Source organism: Tarenaya hassleriana, unplaced genomic scaffold, assembly GCF_000463585.1.
Source record: "Tarenaya hassleriana unplaced genomic scaffold, ASM46358v1 Cleome13, whole genome shotgun sequence".
Taxonomy (NCBI): domain Eukaryota; kingdom Viridiplantae; phylum Streptophyta; class Magnoliopsida; order Brassicales; family Cleomaceae; genus Tarenaya; species Tarenaya hassleriana.
In genome coordinates, this window is record NW_010963495.1 from 243,896 (window position 1) to 269,290 (window position 25,395).

Genomic DNA, 25,395 nt, shown 5'->3' on the forward strand with positions numbered 1-25,395 from the left:
TCTTTCCCTTATGTATGTGTCCTCTTCTCTCCCTGCAAAACTCAGATTTGTCAATATTAATAAATTTGTTTCCGAGATCCCTCAAATTTGAATATCTGAATCTCCATAACCTCAAAAAAATCTGGGCAGTAACGAGAATTATTTCCGTGAGAATGCATCAGGATAAAAAAAACGAGCAAAGAAACTGAAACTAGAATGCATTGAAAAATTCTTCACCAATTACATGCAATGGATATTCATGGAAAATTGCTAGATCAGACATAACAGGCAAAAAGAACTGGTAATTCCACAAAATGGGTTTTGAGAAATTCCAGGTGACAATACGTACACCACTTAGAACCCTAAGATCTAAATCCAATGAAACAGAAACTACAAAATGCATACAAAAAGGCTTCCTTGATCACATTCAAAGGATTAGCCAAAATTGCTAGATCAGACAAATTGAGCAAAACAGATCAAGGATTCCACAAAATGGGTTTCGAGAAATTCCAGCAGAAATGCAAAGACAAAGATCTAACCCTAAGATCTAACATAAACGAAAAGAAAAACTACAATACGCATAGAAACCTTCACTGATCACATTCAACGGATTAGTCGCGCAAAATTGCTAGATCAGACAAAATGGGCAAACAGAATCCACAATTCCATGAAACGGGTTTCAGTTAGACAACAAATAGACATTCACAACCCTAAGATCTAACTTCGACGCAAAGAGAAACTCACAAATCCCAGATCGAGAAAAAATCAAAATCATTAGTGAAGAAAATATCACCTCGTTGGCGAATATCGGAAAGGAATTGAGAGATCAGTCGATTTCTGCCTCGCTGGATATCGATAAAGCTAACGAAGAGAGACGACGATGATACTGAAGCCGCCGGAGAAATCACCGATGCCGGAGATTTTGGCTTTTTACTGATCCGAGCTCCGATCTCTCAGAATTTGAGTGCCATTTTCGCTTCCGGGTTGACCCGATTTATATTTTACTGGTAATCTCACAATTCTTTTTGTCCTTTTTTCCCGACAATTGCGGCTTTTATGTTATAAAACTAACGAATATATATAAAATTTTGAAAATTTTATTGTCCATATTTTACCAACGTTATCAATTATAAAAAAACACAAGTTAATATTTTAACAATTTTAGTTTTAATATTAGTAGTTTAATGAATGCTCATATATCTCTTTTTTGTTGAAAGAAATATTAAACCAAGATTACAGACGAGTCTTTTAATTTATTTTGTATTTATTTCTCTAACCTTTAATGCTTTACCGATCAATTTTATAACATGTTATTAGCTCGAATTGTTTCTGCATTCCTCCGTTTCAAAATATTTATAATTTTAGATTATTTTTCATGTTTTAAAATATTTGTCATTTTACATTTTCAAGATATTTTTTTACAATAACTTTCAATTTTATCCCTATCAAATTCTAATAAATTATTAATGATAATATTATTTTATCATTAAATTATTAATGACTTCCACATTTTCAAAATAATTTTTATTTTAAAATAATTGTTATTCTAAGTGATTTTATATTAAATGAATCAGCGGATACTCCCATTGTTGTTTTAGGTTACTCCCTCCGTTCCATGCTTTAGACCAAGGAAGATTAAATTGAATTTACATTATATGTATATACATTGATTCCCTAGTTCTTACCAAGCTGATTCAACAACGGATACTTCTATGAACCACAAGCCTCGTCGTCTTCACTCTCAACAGAAAGCATCCATAACATGAGATGAAGTTCCTTCACTCTGTATCTGCAAGTCTCCCCATTGTCGTCTCACTCTCTTCGTCTTCGTGTAGAACTCTACCCACGTTTTCCCTGCATTTCCACCATTACCCATTCGGAGTTTTTCCGTAAATTAAGTCGGTCCGCTATGTCAAGAAGCATCTGCAAATGCAAAAGCTTTTGCCTCACCGTCGTCAGAGAGGTCGCTCGAGAAATTCGGCCTCAGGGTCATGAGAGAGGAATATGGGAATGAAGCTGAAGCTGGAACGTTTATACCAATCTGTTCACACCCACGTTTTCTCGTTAGGAAACCCCGACGGAAAAGATACAGCTTCACGCATAAATTGGCAAAGAACTCGTGCTAGCTTGTACAATTAATTGGACTATGCAAAGATACAGGACAGGATGAAAAGATAGTCCTTTACCTGCCCAACCTCGATATCTGTTTGAAACTTTCTTGCAGCCATGGCGGATGTCGTAAATATTGAAGCAGCCTGACCATGTCTGATAATATAAACAGCACGTTTCAGATATGTTCCTCATTCATGGAATGCGTACTACTCGGTGAGGTAAATAATGGTTACTTATTCTGGTTTATGATTTCTATGGCCTTCTCTAAGCTGTCAACCTGCATAATGATTTATCCCAATAAGATCTTCAAAACACGAAAAAGTTCAAAAATTGTAGAACTGTAATACGAGGGGGAAAAAAAGGGACCTGCATGCAGAGAAGCACTGGACCGTGCAATTCTTCCTGCAAAAGATGTAATGAACATTCAGCGACCAAGATTTCCGATATCAAATAATACGTCCAAGCATGACATCCATTATATAATGTTCATCGTGCCGATATTTGGAAAATCGAAAGGCATCAACATTGGCACACCTTGTAACACTCCATTTCAGTTGTTACACCGGTTAATATTGTAGGGCCAATAAAGTTCCCTTGCTCATATCCATGGACCTGTTGGGTAAATACGAGATTAGATCACTATACAGGGTAATGATTTACAAAGAGGAAAGTAGCAGAGCAAAGACCATGGTGTTACGGCCATCAAGCACTAATCTCGCACCAGCTTCAACAGCCGTTTGGATCAATCTACACATTCGCTCCTGTGCCTGTCAATTCAGTTCCATTATCATTTAGCCAGGTTTTCACAATTTTCTCGGGACCAGATAAATTATGTATCTGAAAATCAAGGATGCAAAACAAAGATTCCACCTGCTTGCTAATCAGAGGTCCAACATCAGCACACGGCTCAGTACCAGCTGTCACTCTAAGTGCTTTAGCATGCTCCACTAGTTTATCCACCCTGCCAAAAAGGCCACAAAAAATATACACCGACATATGAAACCAACACAAGAGGAAGGAGAAAAAGAATACATTTTCTCCAAGGTTCCAACCGCAGGTGTAGAAGGATCCCCAACTCTCAGGTCCTAGACCCACCCTCAAAAATGTACACCCGTGATGTAAAAACATTGGCTACGAATTAGATCAACCACAAAAATGGATACCATAGAGTTGAGTTTCCAACAAAAATAACCGTGCATATTGCCACGCATTTTTGTCCTGCGCAGCCAAAACCAGCTGCAACTAGAGTGCCCACAGTAGTATCCATGCTTGCATCATGCATGATAACAGCATGATGTTTGCCTCCTACATTACACTTGGAAAACAACTCAACAAGAAAATAATGTCAGTTAAGAATCAAAAATTGACATGATGTGCACAGCAAAAAATTGTGAGATTTTGCTCAGTTACCAAAACCCTCTTCCCTGTAGCTGATGCTCTTGTGTGCACATAGACAGCGGCCTGATTAAGGAAGAAAAATAAAGGATTTCGTATCAGAATTCATTTAACAAAAATATCCTTTTTTAAAGTCTCTCAGTAGATTAAGGAAAAATAAGTTCCAATAACTTACCGTCTTTGGACCAACAAATGAGACTGCTTTGACATCATTATCATCACATATTGAATTAATGATATCCTACCAAAAAAAAAGGAAAATTACAAGAAAAACAAGAATTACAAATGAAAGAAGTCAAATCAACAATAAGAGAACTTACATTGGTACCATGCACAATGTTTAAGACACCGCTGGGCAGCCCAGCCTCCACTGCCAACTCTGCAAGCAACATGGCAGCTCCTGTAAATAGAGAAAAAGAATGTAAGACTTACACTTAACGAGAACACATGAAAAGAACAAAGAAAATTCTGTGAATCAAATCATTTTAGCAAGTTAAATTCCATTCATGCTCTTTGCCTCATCCTTAGCAAGGTGCTCAACAAGCAAAGGTACAACATTTTCATTTATCATCTTAGCCTGATCAGTGGTGAACCAGAAACAATAGACCTGGAAGTCTACTAACTACTAAGTCTGGAAAACAAAATACTGAAGATTTTAGCATCAGAAACATTATTGGAAGTGATCGAGGAGGTTGTATGCATTCTGCAATTTATTCAAAACAGAAACTATCATTACCTGGGTCTTTCTCTGAAGGCTTTAGGATGTAAGTATTACCACACATGACGGAAATAGAAAACATCTGTACATTAATGAGAGAAGAATAGATTGTAAACCGCTGCCTTAAATCAAAAGATCGTGTTTCTCTCATCTCGCATCTCTCAAGGAAAAACAATCCTGAAGTTGGCTAAAGAAACAGAAAGGAAGAAAGATAGCAGGAAAGGAACCAAGAGAGCACCGTGACGCCTTACACAATAGGAAACTGGATCCACTAATTTTGTTTAATTTTCTATACCTATACACTTAAAGCCATCCAAAGACAGCCCATTTACAAAAGGGACATGGAAAAATATAAGCACTGCAAAGGTTACCCATAATGGAATCATAGCTGGGAAGTCAAAGGAGCATATCCCAGCACAAACACCAAGTGGCTCTGTTGTGCTATAAGAATCAACCCCATCAGATGAATTGGATACAAACTCTCCAACCTGCAGAGACCCCAGACCACAAGTGTATTCCAGCGCCTCTATGGAAAAACTCTACATTAGATCATGCCAAAAAAGGCAATCAAGAAGCACTTCAGGAGAGAGATATGTACCTAGTCCACGTACCACATCGTCACATGCATATTTTAACGGCTTCCCATGCTCTGTGGAGATGGTCATTGCAAGCTTATCCTATAAATTACGATTTGGGTTCTCATAACAAGAGAAGATATGTTGAAGAGTCCAAATAAAATGTAAGCGAAAGACAAAATCACATAAATAAATGAAATCAAGAAAATTACAAGGTCCCTCTCAATAAGCTCTTGCAACCTAAACATGATGCGCTGACGGATGTTAAGAGGAGTGTTTTTCCAAGAGGGAAAAGCCCGTTTAGCTGCAAACACAGCAGCTCGAAACTCTTCATTCGTAGTCAAAGAAACTTGAGAAATAACTTGTTGTGTTGCCTATCACAAAAGTGATAAGTGATTGAGAAAATAATAAAAATATTGAGTACAAAGATACTCATTTGAAAACAAAAGTTATCTCTCGAACTTACAGGGTTAATGACATCAATAGATGCAAAAGACTCCGAATCTACAAATCTACCTCCAATAAGATTGGAAATCCTCTGAGATACAACAAAGAAAGATGTCAAAACCCATTTTTGACAGAGTTCCAATAATGGCAGGAAATTTATCTGTTCTCTCCTGGAGCACATAGGCTCTATCGTAACTAGGATTTGCATTATACTCGATTCTAACTTACCTGGGGATAGCACTGCCTCCAAGATGGCTCAGTATTTGATAGGTGACTTTTCCTTGCAGCACATTTCTCGGGCTTCAATGATTTGAACATCCTCACTGCCACACAATGTGGTAGAAGATATTTACAAGGAAAAAAGTGTTTATAAACTACAATATTCATCACAAATAAAAGCCAAATTAAGGAGCTTAAAGTAAAGCTTAATCAAATCGACACTACAAATCAGTACCTCGTTCACATTAAATCCTTTTTCTAGAAAATTCCAAAAAATAAAAATGCATATGAGAATTGGCAACAACGAAAATCTGGTACCAAGATAGAAGGCAGTTTAAATTAATCTTTTCCAACTCTTCTTCCTCAAAACAGTGGTCGGAAAGAATTACTAAGAACTAGGAACATGACAAAAGCAGCAACACTGTCTAGCAAATGCATCATCATCCTGAGGTCATGCATTGGCTACACAGATCGCATAAATTGAGGTAATAAAATGACTCACAAAACGAATAAGAAAGAATAAGACTATGCTTTCGAGGAAATAGATCTGGCAGATAAATTTTTTATAGCTATGGTAAGATGCACCTGTTGTGTTCCCCTGCCGAAGTTTTGCTTTGATGTTATAAACATGTTTTGGAGTTGACAAAAGCTCAGGGTTGTTCTGTTTGAGTCTTTTCAAAATCTGCCTAGGTTTTAATCCAGCTTCTGTCATTTCTTTTATAAGCAGAACTTCTTTCTCAGAGAAACGCCGAGCAGCAGGATGCTCTGATATATCCTTAATGGGCTCATGATTATGTGTTCCGTTTTTTAAAATAAGCACCCACAAACCATCATCCTTCTTTCCAACGCATTCAAATGGACAATTGGTAAGGCGAGAACCAATTTTTCTTTTCCGGCTGGGTTCACCATAGGACTGATCTTTAGATTTACGCCTATCCCGATAAACACCTCCTCTATCACAGCCAAGAACAACCACTTTGTCCTTCTTTGACTGCTTAATAGTGACAACATATCCCTGTGATACAGCAAATTCACCAACATGTTGGATAAGCTCTTCGCGATCTACAAAAGTTCCAGGTGTTGGAGGGAGCATCTGAGGATCTCCACTCAATTCCATGTCTGTTTGGCTATCAATATCCATCATGAATAAGCACAATATATACCCTGCACAAAAGTGTACATGCAAAAGGTAAGTTCTTCTTTACCCAGTTAATAAACAGGAAAAATAACACATACTTGCAGACACAGAAGACCAAATTGATACTGATCGATATAGCAGACAACATGCCACTGTCAATATTGTTAAGTGCCTTATCCAAAGACACTAAGCAACTGTACTAAATCCTATCCCGAGATTGAGGTCTAATATTGAACTTCTTCTTTTTTAGGACCAACTCATTTAGTGATCCATATAATTCCTTATCCTCGTATTTCAAACCCACAATTTGGTGCAAGCAATATAAAGACTCCATTGTGTAGCAATATGTGATTCCCGCTGTGGGACTCAAATGCTTTTCAGTCAAAGTAGAGTTTTTCCATCAGGCAGAAACCAATCCACAAGAGTCCTGCAACAGGATGAAACTCAATCTTTGTAACACTATAAATACATATGTGAGCACAATTAATATCATACCTCTGTTTAATACCTTTCTTCACATTTGTCCCACTGAGTCGGAGAATTCCAGAATCACAAAAAATAGAAGATGTCTCCACCAAGGCCTTCTTCGGACTGAAGCAAATTTCGCTCTCGGATCTAAAGCTAACACGAACACCATGTTTAGTAATTACATAATCTCACTGTTGATTTGCAAGAAATCAAACCAACAAACCAGGAGGAATCGGCATCACCTTAACACGAACAAAATCCAAACTACATGATCAAGCAAAAGACAAGAATTCATCCTCGAAACAAGAAATCATCAAGAGAGAGAATTGAACTGAGAAAGCACCAAATCGCCGGAAAACTCACCGGAAAGAGAGGCATCGCCGAATTTCCGATCAATTTCGACGACGGAAACGGGGTGGTGGTTCGCTTCGTCGCGTTGCGCAGATTATGGAGAGGAGCAACAATGCCGAACCGGGAATAAATATTTAGAACCGGAAAATGGTACGGAAAACCGAAATCGAAATCGATATCGATATCGATATCACACTCGAGATTCCGGTTCAAGTCAAGAGCATCATGGCTGGCTGGCTGCGATGACGAATTCTCCTTGACGATGCACCTCACGTGACTTGTCCCCAGTCATGTCTCAAGAAAAGAGAAGGATTGCAGAATTAGGGCAGAGCAAAAATAACCAATTTTGAATCACTTGATCCTATTTAAATGTTATATATATATATATATATAGGATTTAAATTCTAAAATTTTACATTAAACATTCACTCTTTTAACATACATGGCCATATTACAAGTCAAATAAGTCGATCCATACAAAATTACCCGAATAGGTATCTCGAGATATGCGATTTCTAAATATTCATCTTAATTCGAATTTTAATCTGATTTCTAAATATTTACATTTGAATCCACACATATTCATAAATTTGAATTCAAATTCGAGTAATATACTTTTTAAACATATATACATGGGTATCCTAGTGTATTTTTTTATATAGACAATTGTAATCCTACATATTTATAATGGTTTCAAAAATGATATTATATTGGACCTTATTCGTCAACCTTCCTTGGAGACTCCGAATTTAAAAGTTATTATTACAATAGAATCCAATATATTTCTCTAGATATAATTTAATTTCATTTTTATCTTTAAAATTGAATGTCCCTTCAAGAAAAATACTCTATATGTTGTTTGAGAAACGGATCTTCGATACACCACTACTCATCCATCTCGCTTTTTAGCGAGCTGAAAAATACTTAGCTAGCGAAATTCAAAACAAAATTACGATACGAAAACCAATTCATTCTTAGATTTCACTTTGATGCCATAGAATCATGTTTCAATTCAAATACCAACACAGCATAAAATTTACAAATAATAATAAAATAAAAAAAAGTATAAACAAACATAAATTATAATAAAACAGTAATAAAGATATAAAAAAATAAAATAATAAAAGTCTTAAAAACTTAAATCGTATCGCACAAAAATGATTTGATTCTGAACCGGTTTGCGAGTATTTACAATTTTACACACATACCTCTGTTAACCGGAAATCTTTCTAGGGCATGCTAATCTAATCCTTGCTCCCAAAGACGTCACAGGCTTCCATCATCATCACCATCACCATCATCTATTGGCTACGTCATGAGAGTGTAAAACGTTTGTTTCGTTCCGGATTCCAATCTCAAATTTAAAGAGGAAACGCATATTCCAAAACACATGAATAAAAAGTGGAATATACTAAGTAGTGTATTCCTGTTTTTTTATATGGAGAAAAGTTGATTCGAATCCGTGATCTCTTAGACTCCATGGCAAATGGTGTGAACTATTAACAGCACTAAGGCAAGTTCGTTAACCCAATCCTGGAAGGCTGGAACCATATGTACAAGTACAAAGGAACTTTCTGCAATATCATAACATTAACAAAAAGCTTTCAGAAGTTTTCACCTTCCTTTCAGGTGAATCCACTGATGAAAATTTATTGCATATCCATGAACTTCAAGATACATCTACTGCTGCTAATTTACATGACTGAATTTGAGTTCAACCCCCTAAGAACTCTATCACAGTTTCCAGCTTTCATACAACCTCAGAAGCCCTCGGATTCTATTTCTGGTGAACCCACGATGATGTTCCTCTGATCCCTTCCGCCATCCATGGAGCTTTCCAAGAATCCATCAAAGTCGGTTTCACCGTCACCATTCGAATGCATTTTCAGCTTTTGTACACACAGCCTCAGCTTATCTTCGAGCGCATCCCTCGCTTCCTCGTGCTTCGTCACCATCCATTGCAACCCTTGTATCACTTCCTGATCGTAAATTTGCTTCTGCTCCGCAATTCTCTTGTACTGTTTCGCCTCCATCTCCACCGAGCTCTTCTCGCTCTGCAGTCTGAGAAGCATAGCCATGGCTTCTTCTGCTGCTGATGCAGCCGCCACTCTCTCTTTCTCCAGCTCTGTGTAGAGAGAATCCCCTCGATTCCTCTCTCTCTTCACCATTTTTCTGAGAGTGATAACGTCGACTACTTCGTCTTCATCACTGGGAAACCCTTCTTCATTATCCTTTTCTCTTGCAACGTCGTCGTTTTCATCGATCTCTGTCTCTGGTAGAGCTGAAACGCCTCTGTTTCTTTCTTCGCCAGTCATGTTCTTCTTCCGACCAAACCCATCATGTAACTCACATTCGGAACAAAACCGGGTTGAGAACTTTTTCTTCCTACCCGATTTAGCAGCAGCATCGATTTTCCAGAGAGAAATCATACCTTTCCGATCAAACCCATCAACATTACGAGGATTTTTAACAAACCCGTCATTGCAATCCGGATCTTTCCGATCGAAGGCATCAAAGTTCCCATTTTTCTCTCTAACATTACTCAGATAGTGCGCAGCAGAAGAAGCACCCTTGAAGTTCAAGAATTTTAGCCCCAAAAGAAACAGGAAAGAAATAAAGAACAGGTTGAAAACCTGAGAGAAACAACCGAAGAAGAGAAACCCACACCCGAAACCATCGGTCTGATTCAGAAGCTTCATGAACGGATCGAACTCCATCACCAACGAGCAACCAAGGTTCTGAAGGAACCTGCTGTGCAGTTGCAGAACAGGACACCCAGAAATCAACAGAGCCAACCGACACAAAATCCCCATTCTGGGTTTTATCCCGACAAGGACGAGAAAACCTCGATTCTGGTAAGGATGTCGTTGGAATTCATGAACACGAATCCAAGTATCTCAATCCCAGAGAAAAAGTTCGAAGTTTAACTGAATCCCATGGACGAGAGAGAGAGAGGGAATGTGTGTGAGAGTTTGGGTTCCTTTGGAAAACGTGGGAGTGAAGAGGCGAAGAAAGCGAGGATATAGAGGAAGACGAGCCGTCTCATCTTGCGTGCTTTGCTTCGTCATCCTTCGCACAATTTTTTTTTTTTTTTGGTAATCATATTTTAATTTCTTCTTCTGTTTTGTCTGAGATGGAAACAAAAAATAAATAGAACTAGTAAGATTTTTACATCTCAAGAAAGCTAAACTAAACTTTTTTAGTCTTTCTATTATGGCAAACAAAAATTATTTATATTTCTAGTAATTAAATTTTTTATTTAATCATAAGATCTATATTTTAATATTTCAGCTTTTCACCTGAGAATTTTTTTTTTCAATTCTGTTACTTTGAAATTCCATGATGTAAGACGAATAAATATTTAATAAATTTAATAATTCTGTAGTGAAATCCTTTTTCCACTGAATATGTTTTGGATGCAAGTTACTTAATATCTGATTTCCTTTTACATTTATACCTTACTCTTAAAGAAAAATTCATAATTTCCTCCCTTCAAATTCATCCAAAGAAAAAATATATATATTTTTTTATTATCACTGAGATTTTCGAATATTTCGTCCCATCTTTAAAACTATGTAAATATTTTTCAAGATAATATCGATTGGAAATTAATGTAAAAAATCGTATATATTATTTTGAGTATGAAAAACTGTAATTCGGATCTTACTATTTAATGATTATTTTTAAAGTTTGCAAATGTGTTCATTCACACACTCAAATCTCCACATTAGCGTATAGTAATTATAGAAAAATATTTCGTTTTTTAAAATTTTTTCATGTGTAAGCTTGTTTTAATGGGTAATAAATCTCTCTTTTTGTACAAGTAAGAAATACAATTGTTTGACATGTATGCTATGAGCAAAATGGACACATAATTCACTACGATATGATTTGATCTAATATATATCCAAATCATATTAGAACTATAAAAAAATTCAGATGTATATCTGTAATATTTTAAACAAATATACACATGTATACACAACTTAAATACAATTTGTTTTTGTAATTTTCCGGTACACGCGGATTAATCGGATAATTTTAATTACCTAATGGCTGAGAGAAGAATGGAGTTTCGTGGCCCAACCCAACAATATATAACCAACCATTTATAGCATATAAAAATCTAATTACATCAGCATATCTCTAATCAGACATCAGGAAGCTTAGCCTAATCTTTGTTTAAGATCATTTAGAGAATATTCCAACAGGAAACAAGCATATTTAGTGAATTTGTATTAAAGCTATGTAAACATATATATATATATATAGATATGTTTGTGTGTACATGTAGGTATTAATTTCTTTATTATTATGTGAAGCATTGGTGAAAATGATGGGCAGGTATTGTCGGAACTCCCGAACCAAACAAGTTGGAGGTACTTTATATTTTTTATTTTTATTATTAGTAGGGTAAATCAGAATTATTCTCTTTAAGGAAACCTTAAATTGTCACTATAATATCTATATTTTAAGATATTTTTTTATATTCAGTTTCTTAATTTTAATATTCCCACTCACTTTTTTTTTTCAAAGCAGCAAATCTCTATGTTGATTCTCTGTGTCTCCAATTAATTGGCCTTGGCGTTTGAAACTTGTTTTAGGTTCATTTTATAATTATATAGAACATGCGTGAATATTTATTTTTCTCTCTTTGTACGCATGTCCACATTATTAAATGGTCGGGATAATCCTATATTCCCCACTAATTTTCGAAAATATTCCAATTTCCTACATTAATTTTTGATTTGATAAAAAATTATATCAAATTTTAAATATTTCCAAAATACCACACAAAACCTTAAAATGTGTTGCAATTTTCTCTATATCCGTAAACCGCTTTAAATTCCATCAATTTTAATGCTGAAGTGGCATATAACGTCATACATATTTCATCAAATCATCACATTTTGTCAAATCACCATGTCACGTCAGAAAATAAATAAAAAATAAAAAAAATTCTAGAATTTAAAAATAAAAATTAAAAAATTAAAAAAATTAAAATTTTTTAAAAAAGTTTTAAAAATTTTAATTTAAAATACAATTACATATACATATATATATATACATACACAATTATATATATACATATATACACATAAATATAATATATATATATTCACATATGTATATACACATATACACATATATACATATTCATATATATCCATATATATATTGAATATAGATATATGTATGTATGTATAAATGTGTATATATATATATATGTATGTATATATACATATGAATAAATATATATATATATATGTGTGTGAATATGCATATATATACATTTATTCATACATACATATTCACATATATATACATATTCAATGTATTTATGTGTATATATATGTATATATGTATATAAATATATATGTGTATTTTTTATTTTTTATTTATTTTCTGAAGTGACATGATGATTTGGCGAAATGTGATGATTTGGCAAGATATGTATGACGTGACAGGCCACATCAGCATTAAAATTGACGGAACTTAACGTCATATCATTTATGGATATGGGTGAAATTGTAACACATTTTAAGATTTTGTGTGAGATTTTGGAAATGTTTAAAATCCGATGTAATTTTTAATCAAATTAAAAATTGGTGTAGAAAATTGAAACATTTTCAAAAATTTGTGGGGGAATATGGGATTACCCCTTAAATGGTCTTATTTAAAACTAGAAATAATCTTAAATGAACTAATGTGGTGTGTATTAACCGTTACACAAAATGACAAACATATATATTGTATTGATAATTGATGATGAAACATGCCCAAGACTGAAATTGGCATGAACCAACAGCGTACACATTTTCATTGAATATTCTTTATGAAATAGAGGACGTACAATCAAAATATGGACCACGTAAAAGTTATTTAATTGGTTAAATACTACAATTATTGGTCTATAACATTCAAATATTTACGGTCGGTCAGTTGTTAAATCTATTGAATAAGATTTTCTCGACATTTTTTAATGTTATGGTTATGGTAAGAAAAAATATACATTAATATCGGGTGCTTAAATCCTTTCTGTTATATTCCTATGAAATTTTTATATTCATATAAAAATCATATCAATAATTTTTTTTATCTCAGTTATTGATTTTGTTAAGATTATAAATTTGATTGGATTTGAATTCAATTTTTTGTTACGAAAATATTTGTTAGTTATTTTCGTTTTATTTGATTTCTTCAATTATTTATATTCGATTAGTATTAGATTAATTTGATTTTAAAAAACTGATATCAAATCGATTTTTAATTAAAATAAATGTATGTATTATTTATTGATATATATACACACACACAAAAGGAAAATTTCATTATACATACACTATATACTAGAATGTGACAACAATTGTAAATTCATGGAGCTTTTCTAGTTGTGTAAATTTGTTTGTAAAAAATAAACTCTATTAATTTTTAATCATTAATATGCTACATCATTGTAGAATATATTTACTTTTATTTAGTGTACCAAGTCTTTCTTAGCATCCGACTCTAGGGATAAATATATGTGTGTGTGTGTGTGTGTGTGCATTTATAAAATATTGATTACAAAATTATATTATATAACTTTATAAAAAAATTATATTATATAAACTCTAGTACTAGTGGTAATTGTCAGCATTAATATTTTTGGTTAGAAAAATGGAGTCTTAGGTCAGAGAACGACCTTTGAGATCCCTTTGGAACTTGGGCACTGTCACTGGAAATAATTTACTCTGAAAAGATTCATCTCAAGAAATCGCATTAATCTTCAGATCAATTAATTATTCATATTGAAAAATAAATTAGAAAATAAAATTATTTTCTCAAGTTTTCTTCAACAAACAATGTTTATTGTATAAAAAAATATTAGGCCGTTTATACTTTATACATCGATATTACAAAAATATATAAATCAGATTAGAATAAACTCACTATTTTTCTGAGAAAGTTGTGAATGGGTAGTTATAGATATTAGATGGAAAGAAAAAACAAATGCTTTTTTATAAATATATTCCCGTAAAAATATAAAATTTAGGCGAATAAATAAGAAATGATATAAAAAAAAATCTGTAGATAAGAAAGAATATTAAATAAAGTCGAACGGCGTTCATCTGTTTTCTACAAATAAAATAAAAACAACAAAGAGAGAAGAAAAGAAACAGACTGTCAAGTGTCATCTCTGACACAATGCAAAGTACGGACGCTTCAAGTTCCGAAAATACCTCAGGAATCCCAAAAGCTTTTTGTTACTGGTCCACGTGTACATCATCTATACGCTTAACCCCAAACCACTTATGACGCCCCACGATTCCGAGGTGCGTTTACTCGCCTCCTCGCGAGTACACGTGTCCAAGAGAATCTTCCAACAGTGAACGTGACATTGAGCTGCCAAAATAAACAAAAAACGCTTTGACTGGATCTGACCTAGGATGTTACGAGCGAGTACAAAGAGTTGTCCGTACACGCGCGAGTGGGTCTGTTCTGATGGACGAAACCACTAGCGGTTTTGGCCATGTATACAAAAACAGAAAACATAGGGCATCTATAGAGAAGAAAAAGAAGAAAGAAGAAAGGAAAAAAAACAAAGAGAAGCTTCTCTGTCTCGATTGTTTCCATTACCAGCCTAGCTATACCAAGTAAGTGGGTTCTTCAATTCTCCTTTTCAGTGTGAATACAGATTTGATATACGATCGTTCGATACGGGGATTTGCGAATCCACGCACCCCCTTTCGTCATATATATAGTTATGATGATTGGGTATGTGGACAGGAAATCAAAGGATGGGGAGAGGGAAGATTGTGATCAGAAGGATTGATAATTCGACGAGCCGACAAGTGACGTTTTCGAAGAGAAGGAGCGGGCTGCTGAAGAAGGCGAGGGAGCTTTCGATCCTTTGCGACGCGGAGATCGGTGTCATGGTATTCTCCAGCACCTCCAGGCTCTACGATTACGCCAGCAATTCCAGGTATCCGCTCCTTCCTCTTCTTTCTCCAATCTAATGATGAAACTTTAGTAGCTTCTCTTTTCCTTGAAATGGGTATTTGTATATAGGTTTCGATTTGTGGTCAATACCCTCGAATCTAACCTAGATGTACATTCTTGGTCTCTTTAAATTGATTTTGTGTCACTTATATATATATATATATGTGTGTGTGTGTGTGTGTGTGTATATATATCTTAGTATATACATACATACAAGCAAATCAAAGCTTTCCATTGTTCGAGGGTGATAAAGTCTGTGGTCAAGAGCATCGCATTCCTCGTGAGCTAATGGGGATGAGCCAATATATGTATGCATAATACATACATATATATATATATATTCACATTTGTTTATGTTAAGAGTTTTGAAAGAAAATTCATAGCAGACAAATCGTTTTTCATAAATCACAGCTTTGAACATTGAAGCTATACAACTTCAGTTTGCTTAGTGGACTTCAACGAACGTACATTGCAAGGTTCATTTCCGAAAATAATATGTTTGTTTTTACATTCTGTATTTTTTAAAATAAGATCCAGAAATTGTATATTTGAAGCCCCAGTAGTATTTTTATATGGTTATACATGCAGTAAATAATAATCGAAGCTGAGTTCAACTATATACAAGTATATATAAACTTCATTATCTTTGAGTGGATTTTGTTAAGATAGCGCAAACAGTATTTTAAATGAGTGAAATGTCATATTAATTATAAATTCTTTTGTAAAATAACCTTGTTTGTAATGTGAATATTCTATTTGCAAAAAATATATATCTGTAAATCAATCTGGAATTTCTTTTAGTTATCCAAAGCCATCTAATAAATTGTACTTTAAATCCGAAAAATATCAGATACCAAATTAAGACGTAGTTTTGGAGTTTATCAACTGTATAAAACAATTACGGATTTTATTGTATTAAAATCAACTACATAAGAGATGTATAGAAATTCATCAACAAAGCCTTTATATTATAAAAAAAAAATTAAACATAGAATGAAATTTTACTTTTGCAATAATAAATGGCTTTGAATTTATGGATAAATGAATAATCTTTTTTTTTTCTTTTTTGAAATCTGGTTAGCATGAAATGCATCATTGAGCGCTATAACAAAGTGAAAGAAGACCAACATCAACTATTGAATCCTGCTTCAGAGATAAAGGTACGTATTTTCTTCTTGTATAGCATTCTAATATTATGATTTAAAAATCGTTAATTATAACTCATTTAATTACATAGTATTAGCTCGGCTAATTGTAATTAGAAAAATCACCTAAAGTTAACTTTGTATGTTCTAGGGTTTCTTGGTAACAAGAGTTGTTTCTTTTCTTTTCGTGGAATCATTTCTGCCTAAATTCAGAATATTCATATTTGAAACTTTGAAAAACAGAAGTAATTGGCATAAAATTGAATAAAAATATAGTAGATGTTTTTCATATAAAAAACCAGAAATTAGAAATGTGAGGGGAAAAAAGTTATTATTAATATTTATTATTACAGACCAGTGTCTGACCAAATCTTTCTCATTGGCTCCGAGGATGTTGGAACATGTTCAGTTATGCACTTTTGTATGCTAGGGTTTGGATTAAGTACCTAAATTCAAGAGTTATAACATTACACTTTTATCTTTTATTTTTCCTTCCACAATGATTCTACTATTAAATGAAATTGTCCGAAAATTACAACCCAAACTAAACCGGTCATAAGCGATCAATTTCATTTAATTACCAAAAATCGATTGAGTTATACCTAAAAATTTCATATTTTTAAAAGCGTTTAGGGGTCTTGATGAATTTTTGTGGAGTTTAATTTTTTTATGATAATTCATATTGCCTTGCATGCCTTAATATCCATCATTTTTATTAACAACAACATAATACATGTAAAAAAAAAAGTAAATTTATTGTCAACCGTACATGTCGTTTGTTTAGACAATTAAATAAATGATTTTCGTAGCCCGTTTGTCTTTGGTTTAGGAAACCGGTTGTTAAAACAATTATTGTGTTCTAAATTTAATTTAGTTGTTTGACAAAACAAAAACTAATTTAGTGTATAATAGGTCATAATAAAGATAGTTTTATGCTTCAATTGATAGAAAAAGAATATATATATAAAAGAAGAAAGAACAATTGTTCTTTTAAACACATAATAAATATAATTTAAATGAGATAATTAGTAAATCACAAATGGTTAAAAAAAAATCTTAAAGAGAGCTTGGGAAATTTTAAATTGTTGATTTCGACCTCTACATATATTGTATGAGAGAGAAGATAGATTAAACGGGGTGCGGGAAGAGGTCAGAACAAGATCAAAGATCACCAATCGTAATCCTTTTTCCTTCATTGCCAAAATCCCCAATGGCAGTTCTCATACCCAGAAAAAAAAAACTATGGGACATTACTGCAATCTATCCTCATGGCAAAGGCAACTGCCCCAATAGAACTTCACTTTGCTTACGTGAAACCGGAAAGGGACATTGCTGTCACCATGAACCGACAGAGTGAACGAACTTGTTCTGGTACTTGTTCTATATCTCCTACAAAATGATCCTCAGGACAAGAGGATATATAACCTTGTTGGAATCAGACGTATTGTTCCGCTGCTCGATTGTCGGGTTTGTCTCCTCGATCCCTCCTTCCAAACCTTCGGATCAAAGCAGTAAACAAGATCGGTCCTGTTCACTACGAAAACGAAAAAATGTGTTTTCAGAATGGTCGTGAAGGATACTTGGAACAAGTCGCTTATATGTTCATCTAGCTTTTCATGTATTTAAAATCAGACATTCCTATATCAACATCAATTTTCTTCTCTTCTTTTTTGTTACCAGTTTTGGCAAAGAGAGGTCGCCAGCCTGCGGCAGCAGCTCCAGTATTTGCAAGAATACCACAGGTACAGTTTCTTCAGCCTACAAAAATCAGAATCTCAATATTAGCAGCCATTGTTACTACGCCACTTTGATTAGCTTAGCTGACACTAGATATGGCCCGGGATTAAGAAAAAAAAAAGGTATACATAACAAAATACACCAGGAGATATATTTGTAGGAGTAATATTGATCGTCTATCATATAAGTACAGAGAAGCTACAACCGGAACATGGTGAGTTGTTCTACTTCCTAAAGCATTCGTATGTACACTTCTTATATATGCAGGAAGCTGATCGGAGAAGAACTTTCGGGCATGAGGGTTAACGATCTACAGAATCTCGAAAACCAACTGGAAACAAGTTTGAGAGGCATTCGACTGAAAAAGGTATGCATCTCTCACAAAAGCAGGTAACTGTGGACCAAGACTAACTACTACAATTGTTAGGAATGTGATTTAGAAAAGTTCTTCTTTCATGCAGGACCAGCTTCTCACTGAAGAAATCAGGGAACTTAACCTGAAGGTCAGCCAGAAACTAACCCCTCCTCTGCTAATCTAGAGATTTCATTGTCTGTTTCAACTTTTTCATCTGAAAGAGCTATCAACTGGGTTTTGATTCTATTGCAGGGACAAATCATCCATAAAGAGAATTTGGAGCTGCATAGCATGATAAACATGATTCGTGAAGAAACTACGAAAGTGCAAAAGAAGGTATTTCGAAATATGAAACTCTTATGCGGGCATCAAAAGAGAGATGATAGTCATCACCTGGGTAGATTCTGGTTGAATCAAATGAAACATTTTCCTTGAAATATCAGGCTCATGGAACACAGGATGTGACAGAAGGCAGTACAAGTGCAAATCCCACCAGCATTGCATATGACATGCCGGCACCATTTCATCTTCAGCTCGGCTATTTACAGCCAACCAAAGATGCATCTTCCGAAAAATCAATGAAACTGGTGTAAGCTCCACTTGCCACCTCTTCCTTTATTTATCCATGCTATACATTGAGAGCAACTTGGTTTATGCAGTCTCATAGAATATGTATGACTATTGAAACCAGATTACAGCTTCCCTAGCAATAGCTTCTTGGACAAAGTGGCATACACAAGTAACTCCACAGGCGTGTCAAAGGCCCGTCTTCACCAACGATCAAGCAGGATGAGCTCATCCACTGCCCCTTATCTCCTGTCAAGTACTTCACATGGTATGAAAATGCCGGCTCTGTTTTTATATTTAAAGTGACAAAGTAACATGTCTATGTACATTGTGGAATGGAATAATGAGTGTGTCAAACATGATGGATATTATTCTACTTGTCAATTGGAATTTGCTAAAATGAATAGAACAACTCACTACGGCGTCCATGCCTACTGTGGTACATGCATAAATCTAGGGGCCTAAACAGTAGAAGTTGATAAATAAATCACACATTCAGAATACAGACAAGCTCACTACTCTGCCGCCTGATACTTTAAGAGAGATTCATGAATTAGGAAAAGATTATCGAATGACAGATGATTATACGATCTAATGCCCTACAAAAACATATACCAAACAAGTTGATGACTAATCCCACCAAAATCAAATAGGGATTTTATGAATAAACTAACTCAAATTGAATAAAGTACCATAACAAACAAAAAATCACATAAATGAAGAAAAGGGTGATGTGAAGCACGGTATGTGTACATGATCAAATTATGGCTGACAAAGCAGATGTAAATGAACAATAAAGGGTTTCCCACCTATGTTCATGCTTACCTTTTGGCAATCGCCAGAAAAATATCTAAGTTACAAACTTACAAATATATCAAACCAATATAATCACATTCCATAACGAAACGTTTCCCAGGTGAACAATTAAATAACGTACCGCATAGCCAATTGTTTGATAGCACGAGTATTAAAATACATTAAGCAAAAGGTTTCTACTTACTAAACATGATTTCCGAGCCTCAAGTACCTGTCAAGCATTATATACAACTGACTGAAAATTTCCACAGCCTTTTAACTGGCTGGGATAGAAGAAAAAACTTAAGGCGAGAGAAATCCTTGTGGAAAAGCGACTATATGAATTTAATACTTACAAACTATACCTAATTTTTCACGTCTTATATACGCATTTATTATGATTAAAAGATGCTAGCATATGTTTGTTTACTATATATGAGCATGGTTCCATTAGTCATGCACACTGAACACCGAGTGAAACTTATCTAAAGAACCAATTTCTAAACTAAAGATCTGTTAAAGCTTCTTGGGTCCAATTCCAACCTAATACAATCTATCCCAATGCTGTTGACAGATTACAGATTCCCTAGCAAAAGCTACAGAGAGTGGTGCACAGACAAAGACTTGCTCAGACACACCCTGAGTCATCCACATTTTAACTGTCAAGCATGCCAGCTCCTCAACAAGTACTATCACTTATGAGCTACTTTACAGGGTATGAAATGATATATGAATTTCTGAAGCAAAGAAGTCGCTTGCGTTGTTAAGTGGCTCGGAATCATTTTTTTGTCTATAGCAATTTGCGAAATTCAATAAACACCATCCTCTGCATGATACAGTTTTGTGTATCAACAAGCACTGACAGAACAATCAACTCCTTTTAGTTTATCTACCTACAAACAAGCTTCAAACATAAACGGTAACTTGCTAGAGAGAAAAGGCCAGGAGATCTGTAGATGGTTATATAATGAAGTAATGATTAAGGGAATTCATAACCATTTAACATCAACTTAATGAGATTGACATCCGAGGCCCTGGATAAGGAATTCAGTGTGAAGACATGAAAAAAAAATATTCGACAAACACTAGCAGAAGTGGAAGATATTTGATTGACCAAGATTAATGTCCCTAATTTTGCTTGGCCCGAGTAGTGTACCTAGTTAGTAGTATTTTATTTTGCTGTCATTGCATTTGCTCAGTAGTGGGGGTGCTTTGGCACCAGGTTGCCCTTTTACACATGCGGAAGCATAAAGCCAAAGACACTAGAGATTTTCTTCTACTCTATGAAAATGATTGTACTACTACGCCAGGCATTTCCATGTATTCAACATTTGAACTTTTAAAAGTCACACCGTAGGCAAACAGTGAGACAAACAAGCTTGACATAGTTTTATGGATTTAAATGCGCAAGGACTTCCTAGTTCACCTGGCCTCACAAAATCTACTCGATTCTAGATTGTCTAACAGTGATGAGTAAGCCAATTCATTACGATGTGTGACGAGTTACCTTAAGTTATCGCAAGTCCGATGATCACACAAAGACAAAGTTTGAGATTGGTAGCTGGTGTATGAACTACTGACACCCCGTATCAAGCTAGCTTAGGTGAATTCGACCTTCAAACTCGTCAGAATTGATCTAAAACTATCATGCCAAGCAAGAAGCCAGAACAATTGGAATTCAAGCTGATAATAAAGGAAAATCACACACTTCAAGCTGTTCCAGCGTCTATATCACCTAAGCAAGAGAAACAAGAACAGATAAATATTCTATGACCTATTCTTGCACACTGAGAGTGTAAGCTTCCCGGAAAAGACATCAAAACGCGAGGATGACTCAAGGATCCTTTGCCAATATCTGCACCAGAAGACCACGTAACTACAACCCGCCGACACTGCGGACATACAAACAGGTCTTACACACATTGTTCCAAATTTGGTTCTTCGACAAACACATGATGCAATAATAACCAGGATTGTGACAATGTTCATGAGAAGCCCCTCTTGTTCTACGCTTTGCAATTTGTTGCAAAGTAATTGACAAGCGATCACCTCAAAAGTTTATCTCCAAGTCGATTCACTCTCTTTTCTCACCAAGTTCGGTTCGAAACAGAGCTCTCCTCTAACTCCTAGGTTTGTAATCATATCGCTAAGCTTCCACTGCTACACATACCTAAATCTCAATGGAGAAAATTTCAGCCCCGAGACAAACTTTACCTAAGCAAAGCACGCAAATTTCAAAATCCCCAAAAGACGGTCGAGTGAAATTTTTAGACCCGAAAGAGAAAAATCTGAGTTCTCAAAATCACGAAGACACGATGCAAGTGCAGAAACCCAAAAGGAACGAAAAAAAATGGGAATTCACGTACTGATCATTCCGCAGTGTAATCAGGAATTGCAAGCAGGACTTCTTCGTGAATCGATTCTCCGAAACCAGCGACAATTTCACGTAGACATGCAGAAGACGATTAGGAAGAAGAAAGAAGATGAAAAAGAAGCGTCTGAAAGGGGCATGAATCCTTCATACACGTGTCAGTATATTATTTGAGAAAGAGGATATATTTACGGAATTAATTAGAATATTTTAATGATCATTAGTGGATAATTTATTGGGTCTTAACTTTTTTTTATTGCAGGTATTATGTTGTTCTCCAGGAAAACAAACCAATTGTTTTCTGTTGCTTGCAGATAGGATTCATTACATAAAAACGAGCACGATTCTGGATATCTAAATCATATTTAATTTTAAAGATTAATTTATTATAATATTTAAACAAATTTTAAATAAAACTAAAAAAGTATGTAATAAAATATAAATAATCGAAAAGGAAATAAATTGAATTATTTCTAAAAATCATGGAGGAGAAGAATCAAAGCAATGGTGCGCTTTGAGCATTTTGAAAATCCATAAAAGTGCTTTAAAGGTTTTTTTTTCCTTGTAAAGACACGACATCCTCAATTTTTCGCCTTGTTTTTTTTAGTTATATAATTTCGAATTGTTTGGATTTTAAAAATATTTTTATCCCATTACGAATATATAAAAACCAATTTAGATAGATCGGATGGAGATGTAGCGTTGTCCGAAAGAGATGAGACAAGATAAAGACAGAACATCCAAGATTAGATGACGTAAAAAAGAGATGCTTTTAAGGTTTAAATTCTCATTTAGAATTTAATATTTACATAGATTTCTCTGTTTCTTTTTTATATTATATAAAAAAAAATAAAGGCAGAGAATGAAAATCGACAATAAACAAATCGAAAAAGATACGAAAGAAACTCAAATAATTATATAAAAAAACGGAGAATATGTATTAAGCAAACACAAATAATTACAATGAGCAAACTAATTACATAAAAAGCTGGGAAATATATATTAAGCAAACAGAAATAATAAAATTATATTACAAAGAATAAGAGAGAAGGAATAATTTTTTTTAATTATTAGTCGAGACATATGATTGTGGGGTCACAGCAACACTCATCCACCAAACAGCAGCAACACAGAGCTGCCAGCCTGCGATTCACCAAAAACCATAAAAAAATTAAAAATAAAATTAAAAATTAAAAAATTATAATTTTTCTAATTATGGATACAGTATATGATATTTACTGGTGTTCTTACTAAAACAATATAATCAACCAGTACGTGTACGATGACCAAATAGATCGATATAGAAAACTTACAATCCTTCGATGAAACCGGGCTTTCGCTGCTGCTGCTGCGGCGGCGGCGGGGCATAATATTGCGGCGGAGCGGCCACCGGAGGCGGCGGTCCTTGCGGGTAACTTCCGGGCGCCGGATATGGGTACGCGTACTTGGGGTCGCTCATATTTCGCCTGTAAAAGTTTAAATCTTTGACAGGGGGACGAGACGAGATGAGAACGAGATACAGTATGTGTGTGTGTATATATATATATAAAGGCTTTATTAGAGAATTTTTTTAAATTATATTTAATATATTAAAAAACGAGAATACTCGAGAAAGTACAGTGATGATTTATACATGCCAATGCTTTTCAAACAGATTATGCCATTTCCCATGGTTTTTTCATCATTAAAATAAAATATGTAATAGATATGTTACTATTGTTTATTGTTTATTATTATTACAAATCATATAAAAATATATACAATTTTTCTATAAATATTCCATGTAAAAAAAAACACAAAACTATAAACTTCAACACTTCTAGTTTCAGTTTTAGTAAAATCTCTATATTTTATATTGTAAGTTAATATTTTTTATTTCAAAATGTTATTTCATTATATTAGATATTGATGGATTAAAAAAATATAAAATAATCAAATACAATTTATAAAAGTATCTATTTTTTCACAGATTTGAAATTAAATAATTAAGTTTCTGAAATTTTATGGTAATTTTAAAATATGAAAATATATACGATTTAAAAGCAGTTATTTCCTTTACCTTTTTATTATTTAATCAGGGAATATTATCGGAGCCAGCATACCTTATTATTGATATTATTATTATTAAATTTTTATGGTGGGTTTTCACCGACTATGTTCACTTTTCTATAGATACATATGGCGGGCGGGTTTCAAATTTGTCAATTGAAGAAATAAAAAATAGGTATGAACCGAATCATTAAATTTAATTTATTCATCATATTTATAAATACTTATCATCCAATAATAATTTTAGAAAAGTGGTATGATTTTTAATTAGTTGTAAAGGTTTTTTTCAATAAGATTCTGATTCCCTCTTCTACTTTGGAATATATATATATATATATATATATATATATAACGCCGAAGAATGTGAAAATATTTAAATATGTTAGGGTAGGCGTGAGAATATGTTGTGTGGTGGAGAATAAAAGATGTTGCTTTTTTGTTGTATTTTGTGCTCTCTTTGTTTTTCTTTTTTAAAAAAAATACAGTTTGTTAAAAATATAATTTTTCATCTCAAAGTTTTCTTTGAACTTCTTGAACGTGTTTGCGTGCGCTATTTTTTCAATTACTTTATAATTTCTTAAAAATAGAACTACTCACTTTTTTTTTTTTATCTTTTTCAGTTTTTAATTTATCTGAATGTATTTTTTTTACTTTTTAAAATTAATGTACATCATAAAAGATAAATATTTATTTGAATATATTGATGATCAACATTTTAATTGGGTATTTGTAGAAAGTTTGAGAGGGGTTTTTTTTTTTAAGTGGTTTATTTTTTTTCCGTATATTTTTAAACTTTGTTTCAGATTCAAATGGACAATGATGATTTTGACAAATCAAAACTGCATTTGTTGTTTTTTCCCTCTTTTTTTGTCGGAAACATGTATCGTAAAAATGGAGCTCTAATAAGTAATAACGCACCTCAAAGAAACACTAATCATACCATTTTTTATTTATTTTATTTATTTTGGTACTGTTTTAATTTGTCAAACAC

At 33.8% G+C, this 25,395-nt stretch overlaps 5 protein-coding genes across 13 annotated transcripts in view; 2 read left to right on the forward strand and 3 right to left on the reverse strand.

The window, feature by feature from the left end:
• The window catches only part of LOC104807186 (SEC1 family transport protein SLY1-like), a 3,469-nt gene extending 2,460 nt beyond the window's left edge, over window positions 1-1,009 (reverse strand). The window contains exons 1-2 of the mRNA XM_010532359.2: window positions 773-1,009; window positions 8-32 (exon numbers count right to left, since the gene is read on the reverse strand). The gene's annotated coding sequence lies outside the window, so the exon portion shown is untranslated. The remainder of the gene's footprint in view (window positions 1-7; window positions 33-772) is intronic.
• Window positions 1,010-1,565: 556 nt separating this feature from the next.
• Window positions 1,566-7,729, reverse strand: LOC104807187 (methylmalonate-semialdehyde dehydrogenase [acylating], mitochondrial-like). Of its 9 annotated transcripts, none has more exons than XM_010532365.1 (23): window positions 7,415-7,729; window positions 7,294-7,315; window positions 7,092-7,198; window positions 6,888-7,010; window positions 6,031-6,609; window positions 5,455-5,549; window positions 5,246-5,317; window positions 4,992-5,153; window positions 4,803-4,881; window positions 4,576-4,730; window positions 4,223-4,286; window positions 3,807-3,886; window positions 3,662-3,727; window positions 3,502-3,552; window positions 3,255-3,418; window positions 2,962-3,052; window positions 2,778-2,858; window positions 2,626-2,703; window positions 2,458-2,493; window positions 2,325-2,368; window positions 2,166-2,244; window positions 1,930-2,020; window positions 1,566-1,833 (listed from the first exon to the last, which is right to left on the reverse strand). In XM_010532365.1, the coding sequence occupies exons 5-23, from the start codon at window positions 6,587-6,589 to the stop codon at window positions 1,721-1,723; spliced, it is 2,160 nt and encodes a 719-aa protein (XP_010530667.1). In that variant the 5' UTR covers window positions 6,590-6,609; window positions 6,888-7,010; window positions 7,092-7,198; window positions 7,294-7,315; window positions 7,415-7,729; the 3' UTR covers window positions 1,566-1,720. The 9 variants fall into 9 exon arrangements, with proteins under 9 accessions (XP_010530667.1, XP_010530666.1, XP_019057425.1 ...); XM_010532364.1 differs by having other exon boundaries at window positions 7,079-7,198; XM_019201880.1 differs by lacking the exon at window positions 6,888-7,010.
• Window positions 7,730-8,992: 1,263 nt separating this feature from the next.
• Window positions 8,993-10,440, reverse strand: LOC104807189. Its single transcript, XM_010532369.2, has one exon. It carries the CDS (start codon window positions 10,213-10,215, stop codon window positions 9,163-9,165), a length of 1,053 nt encoding a protein of 350 aa, XP_010530671.1. The 5' UTR covers window positions 10,216-10,440; the 3' UTR covers window positions 8,993-9,162.
• A 4,743-nt stretch (window positions 10,441-15,183) lies between these two features.
• LOC104807190 (MADS-box transcription factor ANR1-like) lies at window positions 15,184-18,315 on the forward strand. The gene is made up of 3 exons (XM_019201816.1): window positions 15,184-15,368; window positions 16,467-16,545; window positions 18,211-18,315. Exons 1-3 carry the CDS (start codon window positions 15,184-15,186, stop codon window positions 18,313-18,315), a joined length of 369 nt encoding a protein of 122 aa, XP_019057361.1.
• LOC104807831 (MADS-box transcription factor ANR1-like) lies at window positions 18,296-19,130 on the forward strand. The gene is made up of 4 exons (XM_010533255.1): window positions 18,296-18,634; window positions 18,729-18,770; window positions 18,875-19,019; window positions 19,066-19,130. The coding sequence occupies exons 1-4, from the start codon at window positions 18,512-18,514 to the stop codon at window positions 19,128-19,130; spliced, it is 375 nt and encodes a 124-aa protein (XP_010531557.1). The 5' UTR covers window positions 18,296-18,511.
• Window positions 19,131-25,395: the final 6,265 nt, after the last annotated feature.

Excerpts from the sequence above, each read along its gene's own strand:
- LOC104807190 (XM_019201816.1), top strand. The coding sequence starts at position 15,184 with ATGGGGAGAGGGAAGATTGTGATCAGAAGGATTGATAATTCGACGAGC. Across the intron at positions 15,369-16,466 it reads GATTACGCCAGCAATTCCAG|CATGAAATGCATCATTGAGC; the intron begins GTATCCGCTCCT and ends AAATCTGGTTAG. Across the intron at positions 16,546-18,210 it reads ATCCTGCTTCAGAGATAAAG|TTTTGGCAAAGAGAGGTCGC; the intron begins GTACGTATTTTC and ends TTTTGTTACCAG.
- LOC104807189 (XM_010532369.2), bottom strand. The coding sequence starts at position 10,215 with ATGGGGATTTTGTGTCGGTTGGCTCTGTTGATTTCTGGGTGTCCTGTT.
- LOC104807831 (XM_010533255.1), top strand. The coding sequence starts at position 18,512 with ATGTACACTTCTTATATATGCAGGAAGCTGATCGGAGAAGAACTTTCG. Across the intron at positions 18,771-18,874 it reads TCAGGGAACTTAACCTGAAG|GGACAAATCATCCATAAAGA; the intron begins GTCAGCCAGAAA and ends ATTCTATTGCAG. Across the intron at positions 19,020-19,065 it reads AGATGATAGTCATCACCTGG|GCTCATGGAACACAGGATGT; the intron begins GTAGATTCTGGT and ends TTGAAATATCAG.
- LOC104807187 (XM_010532363.1), bottom strand. The coding sequence starts at position 6,589 with ATGATGGATATTGATAGCCAAACAGACATGGAATTGAGTGGAGATCCT. Across the intron at positions 3,419-3,501 it reads CTACAGGGAAGAGGGTTTTG|TTGTTTTCCAAGTGTAATGT; the intron begins GTAACTGAGCAA and ends TTTCTTGTTGAG. Across the intron at positions 2,021-2,165 it reads CAGATATCGAGGTTGGGCAG|ATTGGTATAAACGTTCCAGC; the intron begins GTAAAGGACTAT and ends GGGTGTGAACAG.